General features: G+C 39.6%; 5 protein-coding genes across 5 annotated transcripts in view; 3 read left to right on the plus strand and 2 right to left on the minus strand.

Moving 5' to 3' along the window:
- Nucleotides 1-264, plus strand: part of LOC140373624 (trypsin-2-like) — a 9,390-nt gene extending 9,126 nt beyond the window's left edge. Inside the window, exon 5 of the mRNA XM_072460219.1 lies at nt 42-264. Within this exon, the coding sequence (XP_072316320.1) occupies nt 42-194 (153 nt within the window). The 3' untranslated portion in view covers nt 195-264. The remainder of the gene's footprint in view (nt 1-41) is intronic.
- Nucleotides 265-3,012: 2,748 nt separating this feature from the next.
- Nucleotides 3,013-4,385, minus strand: LOC140373625 (trypsin-1). Its single transcript, XM_072460220.1, has 6 exons — nt 4,223-4,385; nt 4,002-4,149; nt 3,679-3,929; nt 3,413-3,549; nt 3,205-3,306; nt 3,013-3,134 (listed from the first exon to the last, which is right to left on the minus strand). Exons 1-6 carry the CDS (start codon nt 4,260-4,262, stop codon nt 3,087-3,089), a joined length of 726 nt encoding a protein of 241 aa, XP_072316321.1. The 5' UTR covers nt 4,263-4,385; the 3' UTR covers nt 3,013-3,086.
- Nucleotides 4,386-5,890: 1,505 nt separating this feature from the next.
- Nucleotides 5,891-7,205, plus strand: LOC140373626 (trypsin-1). The gene is made up of 6 exons (XM_072460222.1): nt 5,891-6,000; nt 6,074-6,221; nt 6,294-6,544; nt 6,674-6,810; nt 6,917-7,018; nt 7,089-7,205. The coding sequence occupies exons 1-6, from the start codon at nt 5,961-5,963 to the stop codon at nt 7,134-7,136; spliced, it is 726 nt and encodes a 241-aa protein (XP_072316323.1). The 5' UTR covers nt 5,891-5,960; the 3' UTR covers nt 7,137-7,205.
- Nucleotides 7,206-9,849: 2,644 nt separating this feature from the next.
- mrpl17 (mitochondrial ribosomal protein L17) lies at nt 9,850-12,293 on the plus strand. Its single transcript, XM_072460224.1, has 3 exons — nt 9,850-10,251; nt 10,718-10,786; nt 10,876-12,293. The coding sequence occupies exons 1-3, from the start codon at nt 10,078-10,080 to the stop codon at nt 11,131-11,133; spliced, it is 501 nt and encodes a 166-aa protein (XP_072316325.1). The 5' UTR covers nt 9,850-10,077; the 3' UTR covers nt 11,134-12,293.
- Nucleotides 12,294-12,948: 655 nt separating this feature from the next.
- The window catches only part of tmem145 (transmembrane protein 145), a 64,407-nt gene continuing 53,419 nt past the window's right edge, over nt 12,949-23,936 (minus strand). Inside the window, exons 11-15 of the mRNA XM_072460213.1 lie at nt 23,108-23,201; nt 18,946-19,118; nt 18,083-18,203; nt 15,443-15,631; nt 12,949-14,129 (exon numbers count right to left, since the gene is read on the minus strand). Coding sequence (XP_072316314.1) covers nt 13,887-14,129; nt 15,443-15,631; nt 18,083-18,203; nt 18,946-19,118; nt 23,108-23,201 — 820 coding nt within the window. The 3' untranslated portion in view covers nt 12,949-13,886. The remainder of the gene's footprint in view (nt 14,130-15,442; nt 15,632-18,082; nt 18,204-18,945; nt 19,119-23,107; nt 23,202-23,936) is intronic.

Genomic DNA, 23,936 nt, shown 5'->3' on the forward strand with positions numbered 1-23,936 from the left:
TATAATTCTGCCATTGTTATTGCAACTATTGTGTGTATCAGGGCGATTCTGGAGGTCCTTTGGTGTGTAACGGTGAGCTCCAGGGCATTGTGTCTTGGGGCTATGGTTGCGCTCAACCCTATCACCCAGGAGTCTACACCAAAGTTTGCTCTCTCATGCCCTGGATTGAGGATATTCTCATGAAATACAGCTAGAATCTTGCATCAAAAGAACTGAAACACAGAGTGGGAGACCATCAATAAGAAAAACAATAAACAATAAAATGTCATCTTTTTGTAATGCATCAGTTACTTTGCAGAATGAGTGACAGGCCTCTCAAAGCATTGCAGTCATTCTAGAGGTGGGCAATATAACATATAAAATATAAAATTAAGATAATTTGGTGAATGTTGTTTCGAAAAAATGCACACACAACATTTTTTACTGAAAAACAGGTTGAAAATGTTCTGTTTATCTTTCTGTTGGATTTACATAATATCACTATATGGGGACACTCCAAAAGGCCGTGGCTGCAGAGCCGCGGCACTGCCATATATATTATAGTATAGCCTCATGGCTAACCCTAACCCAAATTTTAACCCTAACCCTAACCCTAACCTTAACCCTGACCCTAACCCTAATCTTAACCCTAACCTTAACCTTAACCCTAACCCTGACCCTGACCCTAACCCTAACCTTAACCCGGCGCAGTCTAAAACGGCGTGGTCAAATAGCGCAGCAGTTTCAGGAGCCGCGGCACAAAATAACATGGCAGTTTCGGCCGCGCGCCGCGGCTCTGTAGACACTCAAGAAAATATCACCCACCCTTAAGTCATTCATCAACTCTACACTCGATGTGGTAAACTGCCAATCTGAGCCATGACCAATCACTCATTCATCACTCACCACAACATCCACTTCAGTTGGAACTGGGATCAAAGCGCCGACCTTCAGGAGCAACGAGCAAATTATTCATTGTCCATTGTGTTGAAGTTGAATGCTAATAAATAAAATATAATTATTAATCATGATATTTATCCATAAAATAGTATTGTTTTGAACTAAATTGAAGCAGTACAAAATCAAGGTGGTTTTGGCAATTTGAAAACCACACATTTACATGTGAGCGATATGAGAACCTGGTTTAAACACATTTACAATTGTATCTTACATGTGTTTTTATTTAGTTTTTATTTAGATTATGACATACACCAAGCATTTTTTTATGAAAGAAAAGCTTTTTAGGTTTTACTCGACAACTGCTTACGGAAATATTGACCATACAATAGTTTTTCATTCCTTTTATCTACAGGTATTTTACCACCGATTATATTTTTTGTGAGGGTCATATACAATTTTGAGGCTAGAAAATATATTTTTTTCCAATGGGGAAAACAACAAACTGACATTTCTACCCTAGAAATTTAAAATGGTTACTTATTTTTTGTTGTAAAGACTTAAAACAATCAGCATTTCAGTTAACTGAAGAAAATATATTCCATTTTTGCTTCATTCTGCATCCAGTCACCTGTATTCTGGACTTTTGAACATACTGATGGCAGAACATTTGAAAGGGTCTATATCCACCCACAATAAATTATTTGAAGTCTACGAGTACATTTAGTAAGTACATTATATTGCACTGCTGCTCACGGCACTGAAAAGCAGAGGAAAATAAAGCTCCTGGGCAAAAATACACTTTCACTTTTGATGCCAGAACACTCTTGAGCTCTGACATTTTCATTCAAAGTAGAGAGAACATGTCAGACTGTTGTCGTGGTGCAGGTAAACAAGCTGTTAGCCAAAAACTTGAAAAAAGCTTTTATACCTCTACAATACATTCCCCCTGCTACTGCCTGGTACACTGTCTGTCCTCGCAGCCATTTCTGCCACATAACAGCGTTTGACACTTTTCCAGCTTGCTGTCAGCTATCTGTCACAAACTGATGAGTGCCAGTCCCTCCAAATGTGCCTCTTTGCTGGAAAAGATAAGATGTGAAACTCATGTATCTTTGGGAGCAGGCACGTGCCCATAAATATGAAACACACGTTTAATGAATGTATTATGTAATGTATTTTAAAAGTAATAGAGTAAATAAATGTAGAATTGACAGTATTTTATGGCATATAACAAGAATTTGTGCAACCAATTTATCAATGAGTTTATGTGTTTACCTTTGAGAATATTTAGTATTTTTGTAGCTGTATTTGTTAGTAGTTGTCTCCATATTAGTTGCAGGGGCAAGTACAGTTGCAGTATGAATTTTGATTGTAGTAGTAATTGGTAGTAGAGGAAGTTATGGTTACAGTAACAAGAGAATAATGATGATGATAAGCATTTATGATGGCAAAATAACTACCTCTGAAACTACCAGTACTTTTTTTCCGAGGGGATAGGCCATTTTATGCTAATATTATTTTAGTATCTAGGCCAATTCATCATTTGTGAGGATTATAATGTCACAGTTCGACATATTTGCTGTGGTCATGATCTCATTGATACAGCTGACTGAATAGGGCAACACGAAGGCTAGGCATAACATTTTAAATGTGTACCTCTCTCTTTATTCAAAATGTAAATCCAAAGTATTTCAGGATCTGAGCATGCTTTTATATCTTGACCTCAAATGTTTTACTGTGGCATGTTTGGAAAAAATGGGTGTACTTTTCTTACTATCTTTTGTGCTGCTTCTTGGCCAGACTAAAACTGTAAAAAGACAATGACTTCTCAACTGAACTACCTGGTAAAATATTGAATAAATAAATAATTAGCAAGACATGACAGTGACAGATAGATGGGTATATACTGGCCTAGGCTCCTTTACATGGGTATAATGTTTCCAAGAACAGGGGTTAATCTGGCCTGTTAAACTGACTTGTTTACATTGGGAGTAAATCCAAGCCATTGTTGAAAATGTAGGAAAATGTGCTAAATAGTCACTAAGAAAACAATAAATCAAATGAGAGGCAGTTGTGTGTTTTGATGAACAGTCAAATTGAAATGAGCATAGAGGACAAATAATTCAAACTGAATTTTTATTTTAAGTATTTATTCACTGTGATGGTAGTCAGTAGTGTTCACATTGTCCAGAAGATGTGTGAGCTGTTTAGTTGCTGGCCATGGTGTTCTCCAGCCAGTTGTTGAAGAGGCAGACCTGCACAGAAACACACAGTTAGACACAGGGCCACGGCACACACCTCACTGAGCAGGACCCAGACCCGTACCTTGGCGTAGACTCCAGGGTGGTCCCTCTCAGCGCAGCCATAGCCCCAAGACACCACTCCCTGCAGCTGACCATTGCAGACCACGGGGCCACCAGAGTCACCCTGAGGACAGAACAGGGACAGTCACTACACAGTCACTACACAGTTGCTACACAGGCGGGACACAGGGTTACGATGAGCGCTCCTATGGGGACAGCAGAAGACTGACCTGGCAGGAGTCCTTGCCTCCCTCCAGGTATCCAGCACAGAACATGGCGTCAGTGATCATGCCAGGGTAGGAGTTGTCACAGTCAGAATAGGACAGAATGGGGATCTGCAGGCACTGCAGCTTGTTCGAGTCAGCGGCTGAAAACAAAACAAGGCCCTTTGAATCTATAATTTCAGTGTCTAAAGTAGTTGTTGATCTTCGGACATCCTTAGAATGTGATAACCATGAATCCATGATATGATGGGACGCAGTCGAGTGTTACTCACTGGAGCTCATGGTGTTGCCCCATCCAGAGACAGTGCACATGGTGCCAGCGGGGGCACAGCTGGTGGGCAGAGCCACGGGCTGCACGTTCTGGTTGAGGGTGGCGGGCTTGCTCAACTTGATCAGCATGATGTCGTTGTCAATGTTGTAGGAGCTGTAATTGGGGTGGCGGATGACACGGGAGGAGCTGATGAACTGCTCTGTGCCCTCGTTCACCCGGATGTTGTGCTCTCCCAGACGCACCTCAACGCGACTGAATACATTCAGAGGTCAGAGGTCACGCTCAAACACTATATCTTTATAGCTTTACATTTCAGACACTTACGACTTGTAGCAGTGAGCAGCAGACACAACCCATTCTGCGTTGACCAGAGAGCCTCCACAGAAGTGGTATCCAGAGTTCAGAGACACCTGGTGGGCCTGAGAGTGAGGGGTGCACTCATACCCTCCGACGATCTTGTCGTCCTCGGCAACTGCCAGTGCATCACAAACTTAGTTTTCAGGTACAAGAGTTTGTGAATGGTTTGATGGTGTGAAGGTACTTACAAGCCGCCCCGATGAGCAGAATGAAAACCAGACACCTCATGTTTACTCAGTGATCCTGTCGATGAGAGGACTTCACCTGGACACCTGGTTTATATGCACTGGACCTACTGCTGGGCAACTCCCCTAAGAATACTTTCAACCAATCACAGCAGGATTCATGAAATCATGTAACTGCACACTGTCCTAAACTAAGGTTGTCTTGAATTGTATAAAAATGTATCTCAAATCACAAAAGGTTTAATTTAGTTTTTTTATCAAAAGAAATGTAATGCACACAGTACATGGTGTGACTATGTGTACAGATATTCTGTGTTCACAGAACATGTGAATACTTAACTCATTTAAAGGCTTTATAGTTTGGTGACTATCTGCAGCTCCACAGATGGCCTGTTCACAGGGTCTATTATTAAGAGATACAGCACGTGTTCTGGGGCAGAACTTTGACAGTTCAGAACATATTACTTGCTTTATTTGTTGAAAACAACATAATGATCAAAGGAAATTAAACATAACATAAACAGGTAAAAAACAACAAACCAGAACACAAATGATAATTCTACAAATGTTTTGAACATGCTCAATGGCAAATGCACTACATTAGAGGCAGAAGATTGAGACTCATAGAACATAGCAATGTGCAATGCCAGAATAAAATAGCAAATTATAATTTGAAAAATAAAAGATTTATATTATTGGCATTTTCCACTGCTGACCACATCCAAAGAAGGGAAATTAAGTAATAAATGTTAAAAAAATGTTTACTGTTCCTGCACTGCACTTCTCTGGATCGAGATGTCTGATGTTTTTCCTGGGATCTGCTCAAGCCATTCCTCCAGTTTGGGGGTCACTGCCCCAAGTGCTCCGATCACTACGGGCACCACCGATACCTTCACGCTCCAGGCCTTCTCCAGCTCCTCTCTGAGGCCTTAGTATTTCTCTAGTTTCTCATGTTCCTTTTTCTGGATGTTACTGCAATGTCCACCACCACGGCTTTCCTCTGCACCTTGTCGACCACCACTATGTCCGGTTGGTTCGCATATATATATAATATTTTTTTTTTATGTTTGGAATTATATTATATATCATATTTACTTTTGGAATGCATTTAAGGTTTACTCAAGTAAAGTATAGTAAACAGTAGTAGTATAAACATATAAACATATAGTACTATACAGTAAAGTTTACTTATACTTTTATTTGAGTAATTATTTGGATGACTGCTTGTTACGTGATCATGTCACATTTTAAAGGAGAAAACAATAATGTTTACTCTGGGAGCTGTGAAACAGACAGCTGTCACTTATCTAATCAGACAAGTGTGGACCAACTCAGAGTGGAAAATGTTCACCAAATAAAATTTTAAATGTGTTTAGTATATTCTTCAGATATTAATCTGAATCTTTTCCATGATGTCCGTTAAATGCATTTATATTGTAAAAAAATATTGAAAAATCATCAATGCACGTGAGGGGAATAAGTAATTAACACATTTATTTTGTATGAAATGGCAATTTTCTTTGTAGAAAACAATGTAATACGGATGTATATAAATGTAAATGTGTATTTAGTTATTATTTAGTTAAAAATATACTTGATCCATCCCTGACATCTCTGATCAGGGATTGGCCGTCCATTTGACCAATGGCAGTTGAGAGCAGAGCAGGGCAGGTCTTGTGAGTGACCATATAAACCAGGTGTCCAGGTGAAGTCCTCTCATCGACAGGATCACTGAGTAAACATGAGGTGTCTGGTTTTCATTCTGCTCATCGGGGCGGCTTGTAAGTACCTTCACACCATCAAACCATTCACAAACTCTTGTACCTGAAAACTAAGTTTGTGATGCACTGGCAGTTGCCGAGGACGACAAGATCGTCGGAGGGTATGAGTGCACCCCTCACTCTCAGGCCCACCAGGTGTCTCTGAACTCTGGATACCACTTCTGTGGAGGCTCTCTGGTCAACGCAGAATGGGTTGTGTCTGCTGCTCACTGCTACAAGTCGTAAGTGTCTGAAATGTAAAGCTATAAAGATATAGTGTTTGAGCGTGACCTCTGACCTCTGAATGTATTCAGTCGCGTTGAGGTGCGTCTGGGAGAGCACAACATCCGGGTGAACGAGGGCACAGAGCAGTTCATCAGCTCCTCCCGTGTCATCCGCCACCCCAATTACAGCTCCTACAACATTGACAACGACATCATGCTGATCAAGTTGAGCAAGCCCGCCACCCTCAACCAGAACGTGCAGCCCGTGGCTCTGCCCACCAGCTGTGCCCCCGCTGGCACCATGTGCACTGTCTCTGGATGGGGCAACACCATGAGCTCCAGTGAGTAACACTCGACTGCGTCCCATCATATCATGGATTCATGGTTATCACATTCTAAGGATGTCCGAAGATCAACAACTACTTTAGACACTGAAATTATAGATTCAAAGGGCCTTGTTTTGTTTTCAGCCGCTGACTCGAACAAGCTGCAGTGCCTGCAGATCCCCATTCTGTCCTATTCTGACTGTGACAACTCCTACCCTGGCATGATCACTGACGCCATGTTCTGTGCTGGATACCTGGAGGGAGGCAAGGACTCCTGCCAGGTCAGTCTTCTGCTGTCCCCATAGGAGCGCTCATCGTAACCCTGTGTCCCGCCTGTGTAGCAACTGTGTAGTGACTGTGTAGTGACTGTCCCTGTTCTGTCCTCAGGGTGACTCTGGTGGCCCCGTGGTCTGCAATGGTCAGCTGCAGGGAGTGGTGTCTTGGGGCTATGGCTGCGCTGAGAGGGACCACCCTGGAGTCTACGCCAAGGTACGGGTCTGGGTCCTGCTCAGTGAGGTGTGTGCCGTGGCCCTGTGTCTAACTGTGTGTTTCTGTGCAGGTCTGCCTCTTCAACAACTGGCTGGAGAACACCATGGCCAGCAACTAAACAGCTCACACATCTTCTGGACAATGTGAACACTACTGACTACCATCTCTGTCAATAAAAATATGAAATTACTTGCCGTTTCTCCTCTTGAATATTGTACTGAAATAAATACAGATAATTAGTTGATAGTCATGGTAATAATAATCTAGGGAATAGTTGTGATAACATATTGCAAAATGGACAAATTGCTTAATCTACAATTATATACAAACAAAAATAAGACAGAATGTATTATTTCATGCTTAATATAAGGAAAAGAAAAGCAAAAACCCACCACTCATTATAGTCAGCACAATAATAATAGAAATATATTTTTTACCCAGTTTTTTGCCACTTAGCTAATGTTAATGGACAAAAAAGGACTCAATTGAAAAGGTCTAGTTATTTTATCAAGTTTATGTTGAATAAGAAACAGAAAACAGTGTTGATTTTATTGATAGTTTAATATATAAAGTATAATGTCATAAATATTCTTGTTTTCATACTGGTCACTGCCTTGAGGGAGCATGCAGATGCCACAAAGCACAGTCAATGTCAACATACAAATATAAACTGTAAGTAAACTGAATGGTAAGAAACCTGATATATATGGACAAAATTGTTAGACAGGACACAAGTACCTGTTGTTCCATGTGCTGTTTGGAGCTGTGTCTGAAGTAAGCACTATGAGATGTTATTTAATTACTGGTCTAATTCAGTTAAATGAATAAGGTTCAGCTGCTGGTGAGCAGTAAGTCCTTGTTCACTGTAACTGCAGAACTACTGGGATTGCTAACGTTATATTTGCTACTTTAAACATTTTTTTAAAATAAAGAGCTAAATAGTTGCTCTATTTATATTTTAACATTTTAAGTTTGCACACATGAAGGCAGAGCAGCATTTATACTTATGGTATATGTTTAAAGAATGCTTTACATAACATGTAGACTGAATACACAATGTCTATATATCTTAATTCAAGGTCAGTGGCTAATGTGTGAAAGAGTACACCTGACACTCCTGCGCTGGGTCAAGGCTGGCAAGTATGTACCGGTCCTTCAAAGTTCTCCTACTGAGAAAACTTGTACATGTTGAACAACTTTACAGTACATCCTTAGAACCCATTTTGGTTACAAAACAAGATGCTCTGATCTACACTGAATAAAAAGCCAAACTCATCCACACACTGAGCAAAATGGACATGAAGGGGCAGGTTCTTCCACAGTTTAGGAGCCTCCACTGAAAAGGCGACCTCCTCTCGACACAAGCTTAGACTTTGGAACAGTCAGGAGGAACTGATATGCAGACCTGAGGGTTCTAGAAAGAGAGTACGGCTGCAGCAGTTCTAAACTGATACAGTGGTACCAATGAATTCAAACATTTAAAAACAATAAGTAGAATCTTAAAATAGATTCTGAAAGCAACTGGGAGCCAGTGCAAAGAAGAGAGAATAGGAATGCTCCAGTTTCATTGTGCCTGTTTGTAGTTGCACTGCAACATTCTGGACACTCTGCAGACTCCGGAGTGTGGAAGACAGTGTTGTACAACAGTGTTGAGCCTATCTGCTCTGAGTATTTAATACCTGACGTACGAAGCGTCAGATAGATCAAAGCAGAGTGACTTTTGTTCACAGCCACATATTGATTAACAGTCACATTTGAAGACAGTCACAGATAAACAAAGGGTTTCCTGGTAGAGACTGTGGGCCTGATAAGCTTCTTCAAATATGTAAATGTAGGTCTGGTTTTTCAGGAAAAATCATCAGCATTAACCCAAAGACAGATTTCTTTCTGGATAAGAACATAAACATTGATAAAATTCCATAAGAATATGCTTTAATGTTGGCAAGGAACCTAATTTGCCTTTGCCCACCAGCTGTGTTGGTCAGCTATTCCTCTACAACCAATGGCAGCGACTGCTTGCATTGTGTTTATGTCCTCTCGGTGTCTGAGGAGATCTGTTGGAAGTGGTGTGGACCCAACCAAATCCAAGACTCCATGTGTGCAGGATTTTTGAAGGTAGCAAAGGAGAGTATATTTTAGCTGTAGACACCAGATTATTTAGAACTGATCTGACTTGTCCTGTGGGCTCAGGGCAACGCAGCTGGTTCTCTTACAAATGTCACTGGGAGTTGCGCAGTCTGGTGTCTTGGGGAAGAGGGTGTGGACAGAACATGATTCCTGATGTCTAGGTAAAGGTAAAAAAAGCAAAAACATGAATTACTAGTAATATACTAGCATACAACTAATTCTACTACTACCACTACAATTACAACTACCAACTACTTCTTACAAGAACCAAAATGACATGAAATCGTTTGGATGGCTGAATGACACCAATAACTAAGTTGGACAGGACCTCTGAATGTGCCGTTTATAGGATACATAAGCATACATGAGTATAATTGGTGTTTACACAATTAAAGCAGCTTTTTTCTTCTTTTTTTTTCTTCAAAGATTTATTTTTAACAACGTTCACAAGGCAAATATTTGCCTTGTGAACGTTGTTAAAAAATAAATCTTTATACTTTTGTTTTTATATTTATTATAATTGCGTGCTTCTCCTGCCTTTGACTTTTAATATACACTATTCATAGACCGTGATATATGCATTAATTACATTGATATTTTACTAGTATGCTCCATCCCAATTAAGGAAAGATAAATAAGCAAAAACTTCCATGGACTATTTAAAACGGAACCTTGCTCTAGTGTAGAACCTACCCGGACACTATTAGACGACGCACTGTTGCTGTCAGAAGTTAGCTTAGTTAGCTACAGCTTGTAGGAAGCCAAGTTGACTCGCTTGACCTAGTCGATTTAGCTTGATTACATACATTTGACCTTAAAAAAAACCAAAATGTTACGCTACTTGTAATTAGTAAGTCAGTGTAAATTCCTAATCCATACATACTTTTTCCTTTTCGGCGGCGGAGGTTCGTGGAGGAATCCGAGCGGACAAGATGCGGCTCACGTTGCAAATGTTGATATCTCATGGGCGAATGGCCCGAAGAATCGGCCTGGGTCCCGAGTCCAGAATAAACATCCTGCGGAACATACTGACGGGACTGGTGCGATACGAAAGGATAGAAACCACCCTGGGCCGCGCAGACGAGGTCCGCTTCTACGCAGAGAAGGTGAGCCCGGGTCAGGCTACTAGTTCAAATAGTGTTCTTACTTAGCCTACAGTGAAATTGATAATATATGGTCATTATATATTAGGTTGGGGCGAGTGATCCTTAAAACATTTGATACAACAATTGTCCTAGAGAAAGGTCACTATTCCAATGTTATCACAATTTATGAATATTTATATATTTGTGTAGCCGTAAGAGGTAACTAAAAGCATCTTCGTTAGAGGTTATACGTTGTGGTGATTGGGAGGAGTAAAGCGTTTTCTCTATACATGATATACTATACACTATAGAGGATAACACAACTTATCCGTAAACATTTTAGAAGAAGAAGAAAATATATACACATATCAAATAATACAAACTGATTAAATTATGCCACATTATTTTGTTGCCACGTTATAAAGTGTTGAAGATACACTTTAAATCTTGTATGTTTTACATTTAATTTTACAATTTTTACTTGCAGCTTATTGACTATGCAAAGAAAGGAGACACTGATGAGAAGGCAATGAAGATGGCCAGTTTCTGGTTGACGGTACTTGCCTGCAGTGTAGTTATAGTGAAGATGCAGTAAGTCTTTGTGCATAACACTAATATGTTCTTCTTCATCTGTGTTCTGTACAGGAAAAGGATCTTGTCCCAAAGCTTTTCAAGGTTCTTGCTCCCAGATTTGAAACTCAGACGAATGGTTACACACAGATTTCACGCTTACCCAACAGGGAAAATTTGGACCGAGCAAAGATGGCTGTGCTAGAGTACAAAGGAAACCCCTTTCCTCCTCTGTATCCTGTGAAAAAGGAGAACGAACTGACTCTGATTAATCAGCTGCTCAAAGGATACAGAGAGGACATGGCACAGCAATTAGATACAAAGGCTAGTTAACCTCTTCTAATATTGAGTCAGAAAGAGCAAAGACTGATAGCAGGGCCGGTGATTGTTTCCTCGTAAATCCTGGAGGTTTGAAAGGGTTGTGGAGCCATCAGAAATGTTAAATATCACACATTGTCTGTACAAAATAAAAAAATAAAAATCTGTCTGTCTGAGTTAATAGTTCATTAAAATATCAGGATTATTAACATAACAATTTAATGTATACCATTTGCCTGACATGAATACACACTTAAATATACTTTACTAAAACATTTTTTATTTTGGCAAAAAGTGTATATGTACAGAATATTCAGAATTGTCACTGAACTCCATTAAAATGTATTTAAACGGTACTTATGCAATGTGCTCTTTACCAGGTCGCTCTGAGGAGCCTAAAAGCTGTGCTCTTTTTATTTTTTTCCTCATGCATACATAATCTCTTATTCACTTCTCTTCAAAGTGTCCCACTCCTGTCACTGGATGTCAGTATACACAAGGGTGAGGCAATGATAGTGTCAATCTGCCTGTCAGTCATGTCACCTTTGTCTTTCTTAAGTCATTTTATGGCAATTGTTACAGGCAACAGCAGACACAATGACTCACATGCCGAATATAAACCAGACACATAACCAGGAAGAACAACTAGCACTTCAAGTATCATTTGCTTTCACAGACTAGTACCTCAAACTACAGTCTCACACATGACACATCACAGTCCTAACATCTTAGTACTCAAATCACATTGTCATTGACTAATCAGTGGGCTTGCTTGCAGTTGATAGTATTACGATGCTTTACCGACATATGATTACATACGGGCTGGTCAAGGTTGATCATTTTGACAATAATTTGTGATGGAAATGGAGATTTCTTTTCACCTCGACACTGTACAGCATTCTTCAAACCATAGTGGAAAAGCACAGTCAATGACGTTTTGCTGGTATTTACAATACTGAGTGGTGGAGTACTACTAGTGATGTTAATACATGTCTTAAAGCAGTCCTAAAGGCGACGTCGCCACAAAGAAACTGACTCGAATGAGGAACATTAAAGTGCTCCATGCAGGACAGACAGAATGTACAGTTGTGTAGCGGTCTTCACAGTCCATCTACAGCTTGATACGAGGGACAACAAATGATCACCGTATTGCACATTTCAACATTAAATTGTATTTTTAAAAAACAATCTTTCTGGAAATAGATAGTGGGAAAGAGTTTCTATGATAGAGGGATTGCACCTAGCCTGGTCAGCCAGACCCATTCTTAACTCACAGGTGACTCAGTTACTCTGGCTCAGTTACATCTACTTGAGTAACTTTTTAAAGAAAGTACTTTTCGGTTTAGTTTTTAGTTTAGAAAGTGCTTTTCAGTTTAGTTTTTGAACTGTATATATTTATTCCTACTTGAGTTTAAGTTAAATTCCAACTGAGTAAATCTATAAATGAGAAATCTTTTTGTTGACTATAATAAATTATCTAAACATTTTGTACTACTCCGAGATATGATTTATTATTATTATTTTTGTTATGTTTTGGTCTCCATTAAAAATACTTTTTTACAGTTACATTTACTTTCACTGGGGTATCATTTCCTCAATGCTTTTTTTACTTTTGCTTGTGTAATATTATGAAGTACAGTTACTCTTACTTGAGTACAATTTACTTTGAAAATTGTACTTAAGTGCTATTAGAAAAGGTTCTGGTTCCTCTCACAATCAAGCAGGGATATTTGTAGATGATTATTGACTTTTGGAGTCAAATATGGGATGGCTGACCAGGCTAGTGTCATCCTATTTTTTTACAGACACATTTTAAATAAACACTTTAAATCTGTCTTTGTGCTGTTTTGCATCAGTACATTCACTGCCTACAAACCATACATTATGCAGCAGGCATAATCTGCGCCTCAAAAATAAAAATACAATTTTAACACTGTCTCTATGTTTATATCAATAAAATGTGTTATCCTGTTAAAAATATATATTGAAGCCTACTGTATGTATTTACAAAATTACCATTTCAATACAGACAATAAGCTATTATTGTATGGTCACAGGAATTACATGTATCCCCCTTTTGGAGACGAGATACAATACAAACATGCGTGTTTTACAAGTAGTGTCCACAGTAAAGGTGAAGCTTACATAAACATTTACCAACATATCAAATAAAACTAACCAACAAAGGCATTGTAATAAAAAAAAAACATATTTGCTCTTTGTCAGAACCAACCAAACAATTACAAGGATTTTAGTTATACAAATAACTATGTTGATGGTCACAGCCCCAATTGCAATTAAATGCAAAAACAATTAAGAAAGAAAATAAAAAGTAAAATAGTGGCAGCTGGATCCATTTTGAGCTATTTACAGTCTCTCAAGCACACTGTCAATGCCTCATGAATTTTTGAATGAGAAGTATTTCAGAATTTTGTTCATTTCCACTCGCTGCACTGTTCTAGTTGGACTGCCCCGGCCACATCCACTTTGTCATCTTTTTCTCCCTCTGTGCCTTTCACTGGTCAACATCAAATATTTATTGCTTCTTTATTCTTTAAAAAGCCTGGCGCTTCTATCTTGCAGCAATTCCAATGCACTCCAGGTTCTTTCAAGTCACAGGTGAAGAAAAAGTATTCCTTCTTTTCCGGTGATTTGTCTTCCTAAATCTATTTGGCTGTCTGTAAAAAAAAAACACACAGACACAATAAAGTCTTTCGACCTTCCTTTTCCCATGCATTTCCCCAATCCCCCCAAGTTTTATGTGTGTCTTATGCCTTGGTGCCAAAAGCGGCCCCGCCTCCGCTTTGCATGCTGAAGTATTCGGTGAAAGACGGCAGGCGAGGGGGCAGCGGGGGTGAGGCGTGTGCGGTGGGCCGGGGCGGTATGGGTGGAGGAGGTGGGGGCAGTATTGACGTCAGATCTGCTGCGGTGGTGATGATCTTCTGCTCGCTGTTCCTTGGCACCTCCTGTCCTTTGCGCGCCACCATCTCCTCCACCGTCTTCACCGGATCCTGGAAATACGCATGAAAGGACGATTACCCGTCTGGTCAGAAGTGACGGTGGGCCACTACTTTTCCGCAATTCAAGTGTTTCATATAGTCTCTTTTTATCACATGTTTTATCCTTCCAAAAGTCCACAATTATGTTGTCATTGGGGTATTCCTTGGACATGTCATTTTATAGACCTTGTTTAGATCTGGTGCTACTTGAAAGGTCATGTACTACTGTTCTTATGTACTTGGTGTGAAATGTTTTAAATTGAGTTTAGCCCTATTTAGACTTTGAATCGTCTTGTTATGGACCTGGTGTGGATCTGGTGGTATTCAAAGAGCCAAATATTTTCTTAGGTGGTACTTTTAGTGAATCATTTGAAAGCCACTGCATAACTGGGTTACCTGACCAAACGGAGAGGTCAGTTTGGTTTATGCAGCAGTGACTATGGCTTGAGGCACTAATGAGGCCCTCAGAGCAGTTTTTTGGCCTGGTGCTGAATTGGCCCAAATTAAGTATTTTTTTACTGCAATTTAAATAGTTCTTCCAGTATATACCATTGCCCTAAATAAATTTGCATTCGGATGGAGACCAGAAAAGTAATGTTCCAAGTCTTTCTAAAGTTACAGTGGTATGTGAAATGCACCTTTTTGAATGACTCAATATATTGACCGCCAGTCAGTGGCACTCTGGAATAATTCACAATAAGTGGCCCCCCGTGAAAAAGGTTTGCACATTCCTGGTTTATATTATTTGCAAAAAGATTAGGATCTCTGAGTTAACCTATTTTAAGTATCCTGGTGCAACTAATTCAGGAAAGGAAAGTTCTTAATATACGGTACATATCAAACATAATATCCCACTTTCAACTTTAAACTTTGTATGTAGGAACTGCATTATGTCGTTTGTTTCCACAAGCCTCATACTATTTCTCCTTGTCATAGAAAGCGAATGACATCAGCGCAGTACCTGCATATAGCTTAAGCCACCACAATTTATTATTGTTCTGCATGACGAGCCTCAGATTTGAAAGTTCCCTTAGTTCAATACTTCATCACAGGAAACACGACACCTTAATTTGGCCTTGTCAAACCTGCTATAATGATTATTTCTCACAGGCACTATGTTTTTCTTGTTGTGTTGTAGCTTATTGTCATTCAGCTGACATGCAGTGAGTGATGGACGTTTCAGTTGACAAATATCCCTCTAAACTCACTGGTTTAGAAAACACAGCAGGCTACATCTTATGTGAAAGTTAAAATGGATAGCTCCCCTCCAGACAAAACATGATCATTAGCAACGTGCAGACACCAACACAAATGATGGCACTCACTGATTGGATAGAAAAGAGCTCTGTGAAGTTGGGCTGCGAGTCGCCGAGGAAGGAGCTGTTTCCGTAAGCGTGATGGGGGAAACTCTCGGCGCCCTCTCCTGCTTTCGGACTGGACAGCAGGATTCCGATTTGGGATGTCCGAACATGGTATGGGAAGTTTTTATTGGCTGCCGATGGACGCGTTATAACCTTAGACACAAGAAAATACATAATTTTAGATACTGTAAACAACATGGCAGCACTTATGGTGTAATGAGTTGAGCTGAAAATTATTTTAGCAGCATTTCATCATAAAATATTGCAAATTATGCCAGAGCCTGATGATAATATTCCATAATAATAATCCATGAGGTTTCTACTTTTTCCTGTGTTTTTTGTGTAGTTTATTGTTTCTGAAAAGGAGGGTCTAAGAAAGAATAAACTACAAAAAAACCCATGGGAAGTAGAAACCTCATGGATTATTATTATGGAATATTATCGTCAGGCTCCTGGACCTGCAGCATGCACTGGGACGGTTTACAACCGAGTGTGAAGCGGCTGGGATGAGAATCAGCACCTCCAAATCCGAGGCCATGGTTCTCAACTGGAAAAAGGTGGCTTGCCCTCTCCAGGTGGGTGGGGTGTCCTTGCCCCAAGTGGAGGAGTTCAAGTATCTCGGGGTCTTGTTCACGAGTAAGGGAAGGATGGAGCGTGAGATCGACAGACGGATCGGTGCAGCGGCTGCAGTGATGCAGTCGCTGCATCGGACTGTTGTGATGAAGAGGGAGCTGAGCCGAAAGGCAAAGCTCTCTATTTACCGGTCAGTCTACGTTCCTACCCTCACCTATGGTCATGAGCTTTGGGTGATGGTAATTTTAATAGTTTTTCTTTTTGACTACCATATTTTCCGGACTATAAGTCGCACCAGCCAAAACATCCATAATAGAGAAGAAAAAAAACATATATAAGTTGCACAGGAGTATGAAATACAGTTGCAAGTGTGAAAATACCAAATAATATCACGTATAAGTCCAACCCGGGTATAAGTATATAAATATAAGTATAAGTCGCACCCCAGCCAAAACTATGAAAATGCGACTTATAATCCGGAAAATACGGTATTTAGGTTGTTTTATCATTGTTCATTGTTTTATGTTGCACTGAATCACCAAAGAAAGTTGTGTTTGTGAATTCAGTTAATTGACAATGGCAATAAACTTATTCTGATTCTGACTGAAAGGACACGATCATGGATACAAGTGGTCGAAATGAGTTTACTCCAGAAAGAGGCCCCAGGAAAGATGCTGGACATGCTAGAGGGACCTAGGCACTGGCCTGGGCAGGCCTCTGGTGCGGTGGGGAAGTTTAGTAGTCCCTGTTTAGGCTGCTTCCCCCGGCCCCGGATAAGCGAAAGAAGATGAACGGATGGAACTGAATTACATTATATAAAGGTAAATGTACAAATAATATCTGTAACAAAGTTTTTATAGAAGTAGTCTTGTCAACCCCCAACATTTAAAAAAATATTAGCTCATAACTATTTGTTTTAGCCATTTAACTAACATTGTGCCACAGCCGTCAGGGCCAAAACTAACACCAGGCGGATATTAGGCTTAATATCCTTCATTCAAAAGCATTATTAGTGGTGCGGTGCTCGCTAACACAGGTATGTGTGGGGCCCCCATGGCAGGGTCCCGGCCCAGAGCTCTCATCTGCTAGCCTCGGGCGCTATCAGAGCACCAACATGACAGACTCAACGTACTTTCAAACAGCAGCACTAACAGTCTCTTGTGAAATGAGTTCAACAATGCCTGGAGTGTTGTTGAGATTACAGTTTATTTTCATTGTCAAGTCTTTTCTTCTTTAGTTTTTTGGCACCGAGAGATATATTCTTTTGGACATGACGACCATGTACTGTTGAGTTTGTGTCTTGCATTTATTCTGCTCGCACACAATGAAGTTGACCAATCATCACAAGGTCTGGTGCCTTGGTTGCCATTTTGTCATTATAAATAAATGCTGTTTGTGCTTTGTATGTTACTGCGCTCGCACTTCGTCAAGTTGACATAAGTCAGGTTGCCAGATTGGGGGCCCTTTTTAGCTGGGCCGGCCCTTTCAGCAGCACACATGGTAGACTCATTGTTTGTTGTGTAGTGCGATCATGATATTGTATACATGTGTACTAATGTTTGTTATGTAAAGCAAACAAATGCAAGCAAAAAAAAAGAAACTCTTCTTCTTAATTGAATTGCTCAAATAATATACTGGAGGGTCGTTTTTTTTACTATTTATTTTTTAAACATAAAACAGCAATACGGTTATAAGAGGTTATGAGAAAACTTATTATGAGCAGGCGGATTCTATAGATTTATATTTAGCGCTGCACAAGTGAGAAGTGAGGATTTAAAGCCTTGACTGATAACTGAATATAAAAGAGTTTGCATGAACAGAATAGGCCATTAGCAAAGAACAATGTGTCGGAGGTGAGGAAGAGCTAGATAATGATGTGAAGAGGCGACAATCAGCATGGCGAAGTTGGAGCTCAAGGGTAGTGAATAATAAATGACTGACAGCCGCAGTAATGGCCCTTGAATAACACTGACGACGTAGATAGAATGTATATATGTATATGTAAAATGTGTACGTGGGTGGGGTACAAACCAGGAAGACGATGTGAGCGTAGAGGTGGATGCCCAGCTGAATGCCATTGACGATCTTCTCCCTGGCCCACCGTGGGATGCCGAAGTTAGCAATCAGCGCCATCACTGGCACGGCAAAGAACCTAAAGAGAAACAGCTGGATTAGACATTAAACAGTAACAGAGAAGACGACGGAGCAGAGGCATAAAGATCTAGCAGGGAAGCTTGAAATATTACATGTCCTGAAATATGGATCCACCTCAAAACCGGTGTTAAACGTTTACTAAAATCATGTTTAGAATAGAAAAAACAAAATGCATTGTAATTCCATGTTCACAATGTCCTTAATATCAGAATACAATGGCTCTCATTTATCAAACATCAGTACGGCAAGTGTGTATATGAGGTGTACGACCTTAATTGATTTGTCATTAGGATAAGTTTATACAAAAATGAAGTTAAATGCATGTGGAGGATTAATTTATACTTCTCTTTTGTTGAGGCAGCTCTTTTTCAAATTTTTAAAATTATCCCGAGTTATCATCATGAGCTTATTCCTTTGAATGAATGAATAGGTCACCTTTTCAGCTCAGCAGTTTTAGCATGAGTGCAGAAGTCAGCAGGTTAATAAGTGTAAAACATTATCTTTACAATGAAGAGGTATGTTACAATTTATTGCAGAATCAATATTTTGAGTAAAGGTATGGATCAAGATAGAAGTGTGAAACAGATCGCTCTTAAAGTGAAGATTAACAGATATAAAATAGATTATTCCAATAGTAGAGGGCTCATTTTACTAAATCTCATGCAGTAGTATATTCAAAACGAGCCATGCTCCTTGTGCATATATATCGACCGTGAAGTGTTAATATTAATAAGTGTTACCATAATGTGTAGGTAGTGAAGAAGGGGACGTAGAAGGGCTGTTTCTCGGGGTAGTGCTTGAGCGACACCAGGACGGCGTAGCAGAACCACACATAGGCCAGCAGCTGCAGACCCATCAGGCCGTATCCCGCCGGGCTGTCGTACGCATACAGAACCTCTCCTGGGTCAAAGAACTGGGACACACAAGACTCTTGTTAGCGAGGAAAAAGTATGAGCCCAATTTATAGAAATGCTGGAAAAGACAATAACACATTAGGGTATTTTAAGAGAAAATATTTAACATTGAGATTCACAGTACAAGTTTCTCAAATCCATGGCACCCACACGGTGCTACAACAATATGTGCTAAATACTTATAGATGGATTAAAGAGTAGAATATAAAGAAAACATACACATTTGAATGAAGTTACTGTGCGAAAATCAAAGGAATACATTGCGGTACCTGACGTGAAATTTAGTCTTTAAACTGCAAAGTATTAGTAAGAAAAGAACACTGTCCTTGTGATGAGTGTGTGAGTTTTCCTTTGATGATGAACAAAAGCACAAAGCTGTTCTAAATTACACTTTTTTAACACTATAATATTATGTAACTTCACGTGAAAGTATTCTTAGTATTCAGAATAAAGTACTCTGATTGGAACATGCAAAGCAGGGGTGTCCAAACTACTGCCCAACAGCAAAGTGCAGCCCTCAGACCAATTTTGTGGGCCTTCTAATTTTATAGTAAGTACTTCTTACTATAAAATTAGCTTTTTTTGCTATCAAAACCTAAAAAACAAATCATTATTCATCCAGGACTGTTCCATTGTCGAAATATTCAGTTGGACTCTGTGTAGGCCCTGCCCACCGGGCGGGACGTCCTGATAAAGGGAGTTTTTGGTTTCACTCTTCTGTTTTCTTTAATGGCCTATCAACATCCTATTGTAAACGGACTCTTGCTCCCTCCTCACTGACCTGATTAGCATCAGAATGCCCTGGGCGTCTCCTGCTCCAGGGTTTCACTATTATATACAACAGGAAGATCGAATCTTAAATTTTTTGGTTTAAAAAAGGATTCTTTAAATATTTCCTCCTTAACTCTTCTTTCAAACAATATCTTCTCCGGCTTAGAATCTTCACCTCTCTGTCTTCGGTTAGTGGCTTTAAGATGAAGATGCACGGCGCTCTGTGGTCCTGAACTTGCATGTCTTCTGTGCTGATAAAGCCTCTTGTGAAGTGGCTGTTTAGTCTCTCTATGTACCACTCTTCACAATTTTTCTCTGCATTGGATAGAATACACTACATTGCTCTGTTTTTGTGTGGGCATTTTGTCCTTAGGGTGAACCAGTTTTTGTCTTAAAGTGTTGACTGGTTTAAAATAAACAGGAATTTCGTGTTGCCAAAAAAATCTTTGCAGTTTTTCCGACAGTCCAGAGACATAAGGGATAGAAACACCCTTCCTTCTCTGTTTCCCTTTTGTTCCCTGCTTTTTGGTTCTCTTCACTTTATTAACAGCCCAAGCCAGGTATCCACAGGCGAAGAGAGCATTACAGGGCTGTTAGAAAACAAAGAAGAGCAGTCTCAAGTTAAATCAAAATCTCCCTTTATCAGGACGTCCCGCCCGGTGTACAGGGCTTACACAGAGTAGGATATAAAACTTGAGTTCCCAGACTCAATTCACAGATTGAGAATGGCTCTTGGATGAGAGTCGAAACCTTTTGTCCAGATGACAATAACTGAATCTTTTTTGAGAAAAAAAACGTTGTTTATGCTAAAGAGACCTAAAATGTATGTTTTAAGCCTCATTCAAGGTGTAGTGGCTCAACGATTCACGTAATTTTCATATTGTCTGTCCTGGCCCTCCACTCTGTATACTTTTCAATATGTGATAAACGTTTGGACACCACGATGTAAAGGAATTCAGTTTACTGTGGGTATAAAATGGTTCTGTACAGATCAATATCCATTTGAAACTATAGCTATTGAAAATGGTCAACTCAAAAATAAGCATTTAAATAAATACTACATTGCTCTCATTTAAAAACAATCTAAAGTGTAATGTGTTGAATGTGTACTGTAAAATAATGGGCTAAGTAATTCTTCCCATAACTGCCATTATCAATAAGCCTACTGCAATATCAGTAACACTGTGCCAAGAAAATTATAATCTTTCAGCAAGAAAAATAACTAAACACTGTTTTAACCACATTATTATCAAAGCTATAATCTCTTTCAACCCTTGAATTCAGAATGACTTCTCAAACATGCAATATCTGCGGAAGTGTTGAGTGAAACATCGAACAACACTTCACCAAGTAGCACATCATATTTGATTATCCCTGCATTGTATCCTTTAATTAGTAATTACAGGTTTTTGTTCACATAATTAGCTCCAACAGTTGAGCCGTCTTGTTGTGCGCATTTGACATTGAAACTTGTCCACAATTAGGTCACTGCTGAGCGCGTGTGTGCCTGTGTGTGTTTCCATCTGTGGACACCAGAGCCCGGCGACTGGACCGCACTGACCGTACTGGATTACCCTTTGTGCATAATACATACAGTAGCGCAGGTTGGACGGCAAACACGCGAAACGTATTAAGATCCAGCCAACCACAGCCAGTTCCCGGCCATCTGCAGCGCACACCCAGGACATGTCTTGGTTTCAAATACTAACCCACTTTAGGGTATTTTTAGCATGTTTCCCTTGAGTTGGTAGCTTTTTAATAGAGAGTACCATGTAGCGGGGCAGCAGGCAGATAAATTACACCTCTTCACGCGCATATTGTGGAGTGAGGGACAGCTATAGGGCTTGCTGTTAAATATAGTGCTGATTCGTCTGAAGTATTCCCAATAGGTTATTGCCATCCTGTATTCAAAGTCTCTAATCCACTGGCCCTAGAAGCGTCTTCATCACAACTCACTGATTATGCACAGGCGTATAGATACTGTATGTAATTTATTCATGGGTTCAGATTCTATGTGTTCTGTGTCGCAGTGCAAGTAGGTGTATATCTAACAACAACCTCAACAGAACGATCACTAATTACATCGGGAAACGTCTAACCGCGCCAGTTTGTTTGTTTGGGAGGATGCTTAATTTGTCGGAATACATAATAAGAAAACTCATCAAGTACTTTTCTTTAGTGTCTGTGATCGGTTCCAAATCTATTCATGATTAACGGTTTGAGAGTAATGAGTGATTTGACAGCGAAAGCCATTACAGCCCACGCCGATCTGTGGGCTCCCGTCTGTATAAATATTCATGCAATTATTTTGGAAACTCGGAAAGCATCAAAAAGACTGAGATTCTGAGCTACGCCAGAACTTTTGTGATTCTTGTATTTGCTTACAGATTTTGGGAGCAATAATGGTATGCAATGCTAACAATATAACTATATAATTAATAAGATGCCAGGTAATAGCAGGTGAATGCTAATGTACACTTGTAATTCATAGTAGGTAATTTCCATACTATATAAATAACTGGTTTTGACAATGGTTCAGCAACTTTATTTCAAAGTACTATCTGTCTCCGGAGTATCTGACCAGAGAAAGAACAGAGCATAGAGCAAAACCATTTGAATAGATTTTAGGCTTCTTATGTCATTGAGAGGAATAATGGTTACTTTAGGGTTGTAAGAGTGCTTGTAGTGAAGGAGACCACGATGTCCTTGGTATAAGTATATTCAATGTTGAAAAATATCTCACTTTATTTTAACATCTTGTCAAAGCGCACACTGTTCACAGGGAATTACTTGGAGAATTGTGTCTTCCCACTTCACTTGATTTAAAAAAAACCTGTATCTGGGACTTAAAACTCCTGCCATGGAAACAATACAGTATAACGTTTGTAATAGTTAGTTAGTTTGAAATTGGACATATTAATGGAACATATGCCAAATGACATGTGACAGACGTCCTAGATTTCTACCTGCTACACTTTTTTGTTTTGTTTTACCATTTCCGTATTTAAATATATTTCTATATGTTATTTATATGGTAGTTGTTGTATTTTTTGTTTCATAAAACAAAGAATCAATACATTTCAGTCAAATCAGTACATTTGTCATAAAGTGAGCGTGGTGGTGGTAATAGCCTTGTACTATGAAGTCAGCAGAGTTCGAGGCGCAATGTCTTCAAAAACACCAAAACACACGATTGTAAAGTGGAATTCTCTTGTACCTCTGCTTCATAGATGAACAGAATGACATAAGTGATGGTGTAGACCGTCATGTAGATGCTCAACTTGACTGAGCCGCTGTGGCTGATCCTTGCCCTGGAAAATAAACACATGAAAAGGTCAGAGGTCACACATTTAAATTGAAAACATTATTTTTTATAAACCTTTGAAAACCAGAGCCTGTTGTACTCCCTTCTGTGATATAAAATTATATTACACTTTAGGACAAGCTTGACTGCGCTCTCCTAAGTGGAAGAAATGAAAATGAATGCGTCTACTTTCACACAGCACTTGTCATGGGGCTTTCAGTGTTAAGCCTTCATCTGAATTTCCTTCATCTTTTGCCACTGACTAATTCAGCATCACACACCCAAAGCAACTTATCAAAGTCTTTGGGTTGTTATCACAAAACTGTCAACTTATCAGTTAGCGTGCAATGCCTGTGATTTGTGCTCCGATGAAATGCAGTTTGAAGATGAGTCACCAGGGTGTTGGGGATCACAGACTCTACCCAGCCCAGAGCAGGGCGCAATCCTGCTTACAAATACACCTCAGATCTTGCAAGGGTAAAGAGTTAAGTGAGAAAAGCATCCACTATGATTTAACAGTCCAAAAGTAGGTCCAGACATTCGCGGGAAAGCCAAAGAATCTGGTTTGACAAAAGTTAATTATTCAACCCGATTATTGGGAAATGTTTGAAAAAGTTTAGTAATAGTCTGCGAGGTCAGACCGATGCCTTTGCAGAGATACTAATTGATTTAGTAAAGAAACTAGATACACATTTTTTCAGACTAGTTTTCTGAGTCTTAATATATATCCGAATCATGCAGA

The sequence above is a fragment of the Eucyclogobius newberryi genome, unplaced genomic scaffold (genome assembly GCF_026437365.1).
Source record: "Eucyclogobius newberryi isolate DKJ021-1_F unplaced genomic scaffold, fEucNew1.0.hap1 SCAF_3, whole genome shotgun sequence".
In the NCBI taxonomy this organism is placed as follows: Eukaryota; Metazoa; Chordata; class Actinopteri; order Gobiiformes; family Gobiidae; genus Eucyclogobius; species Eucyclogobius newberryi.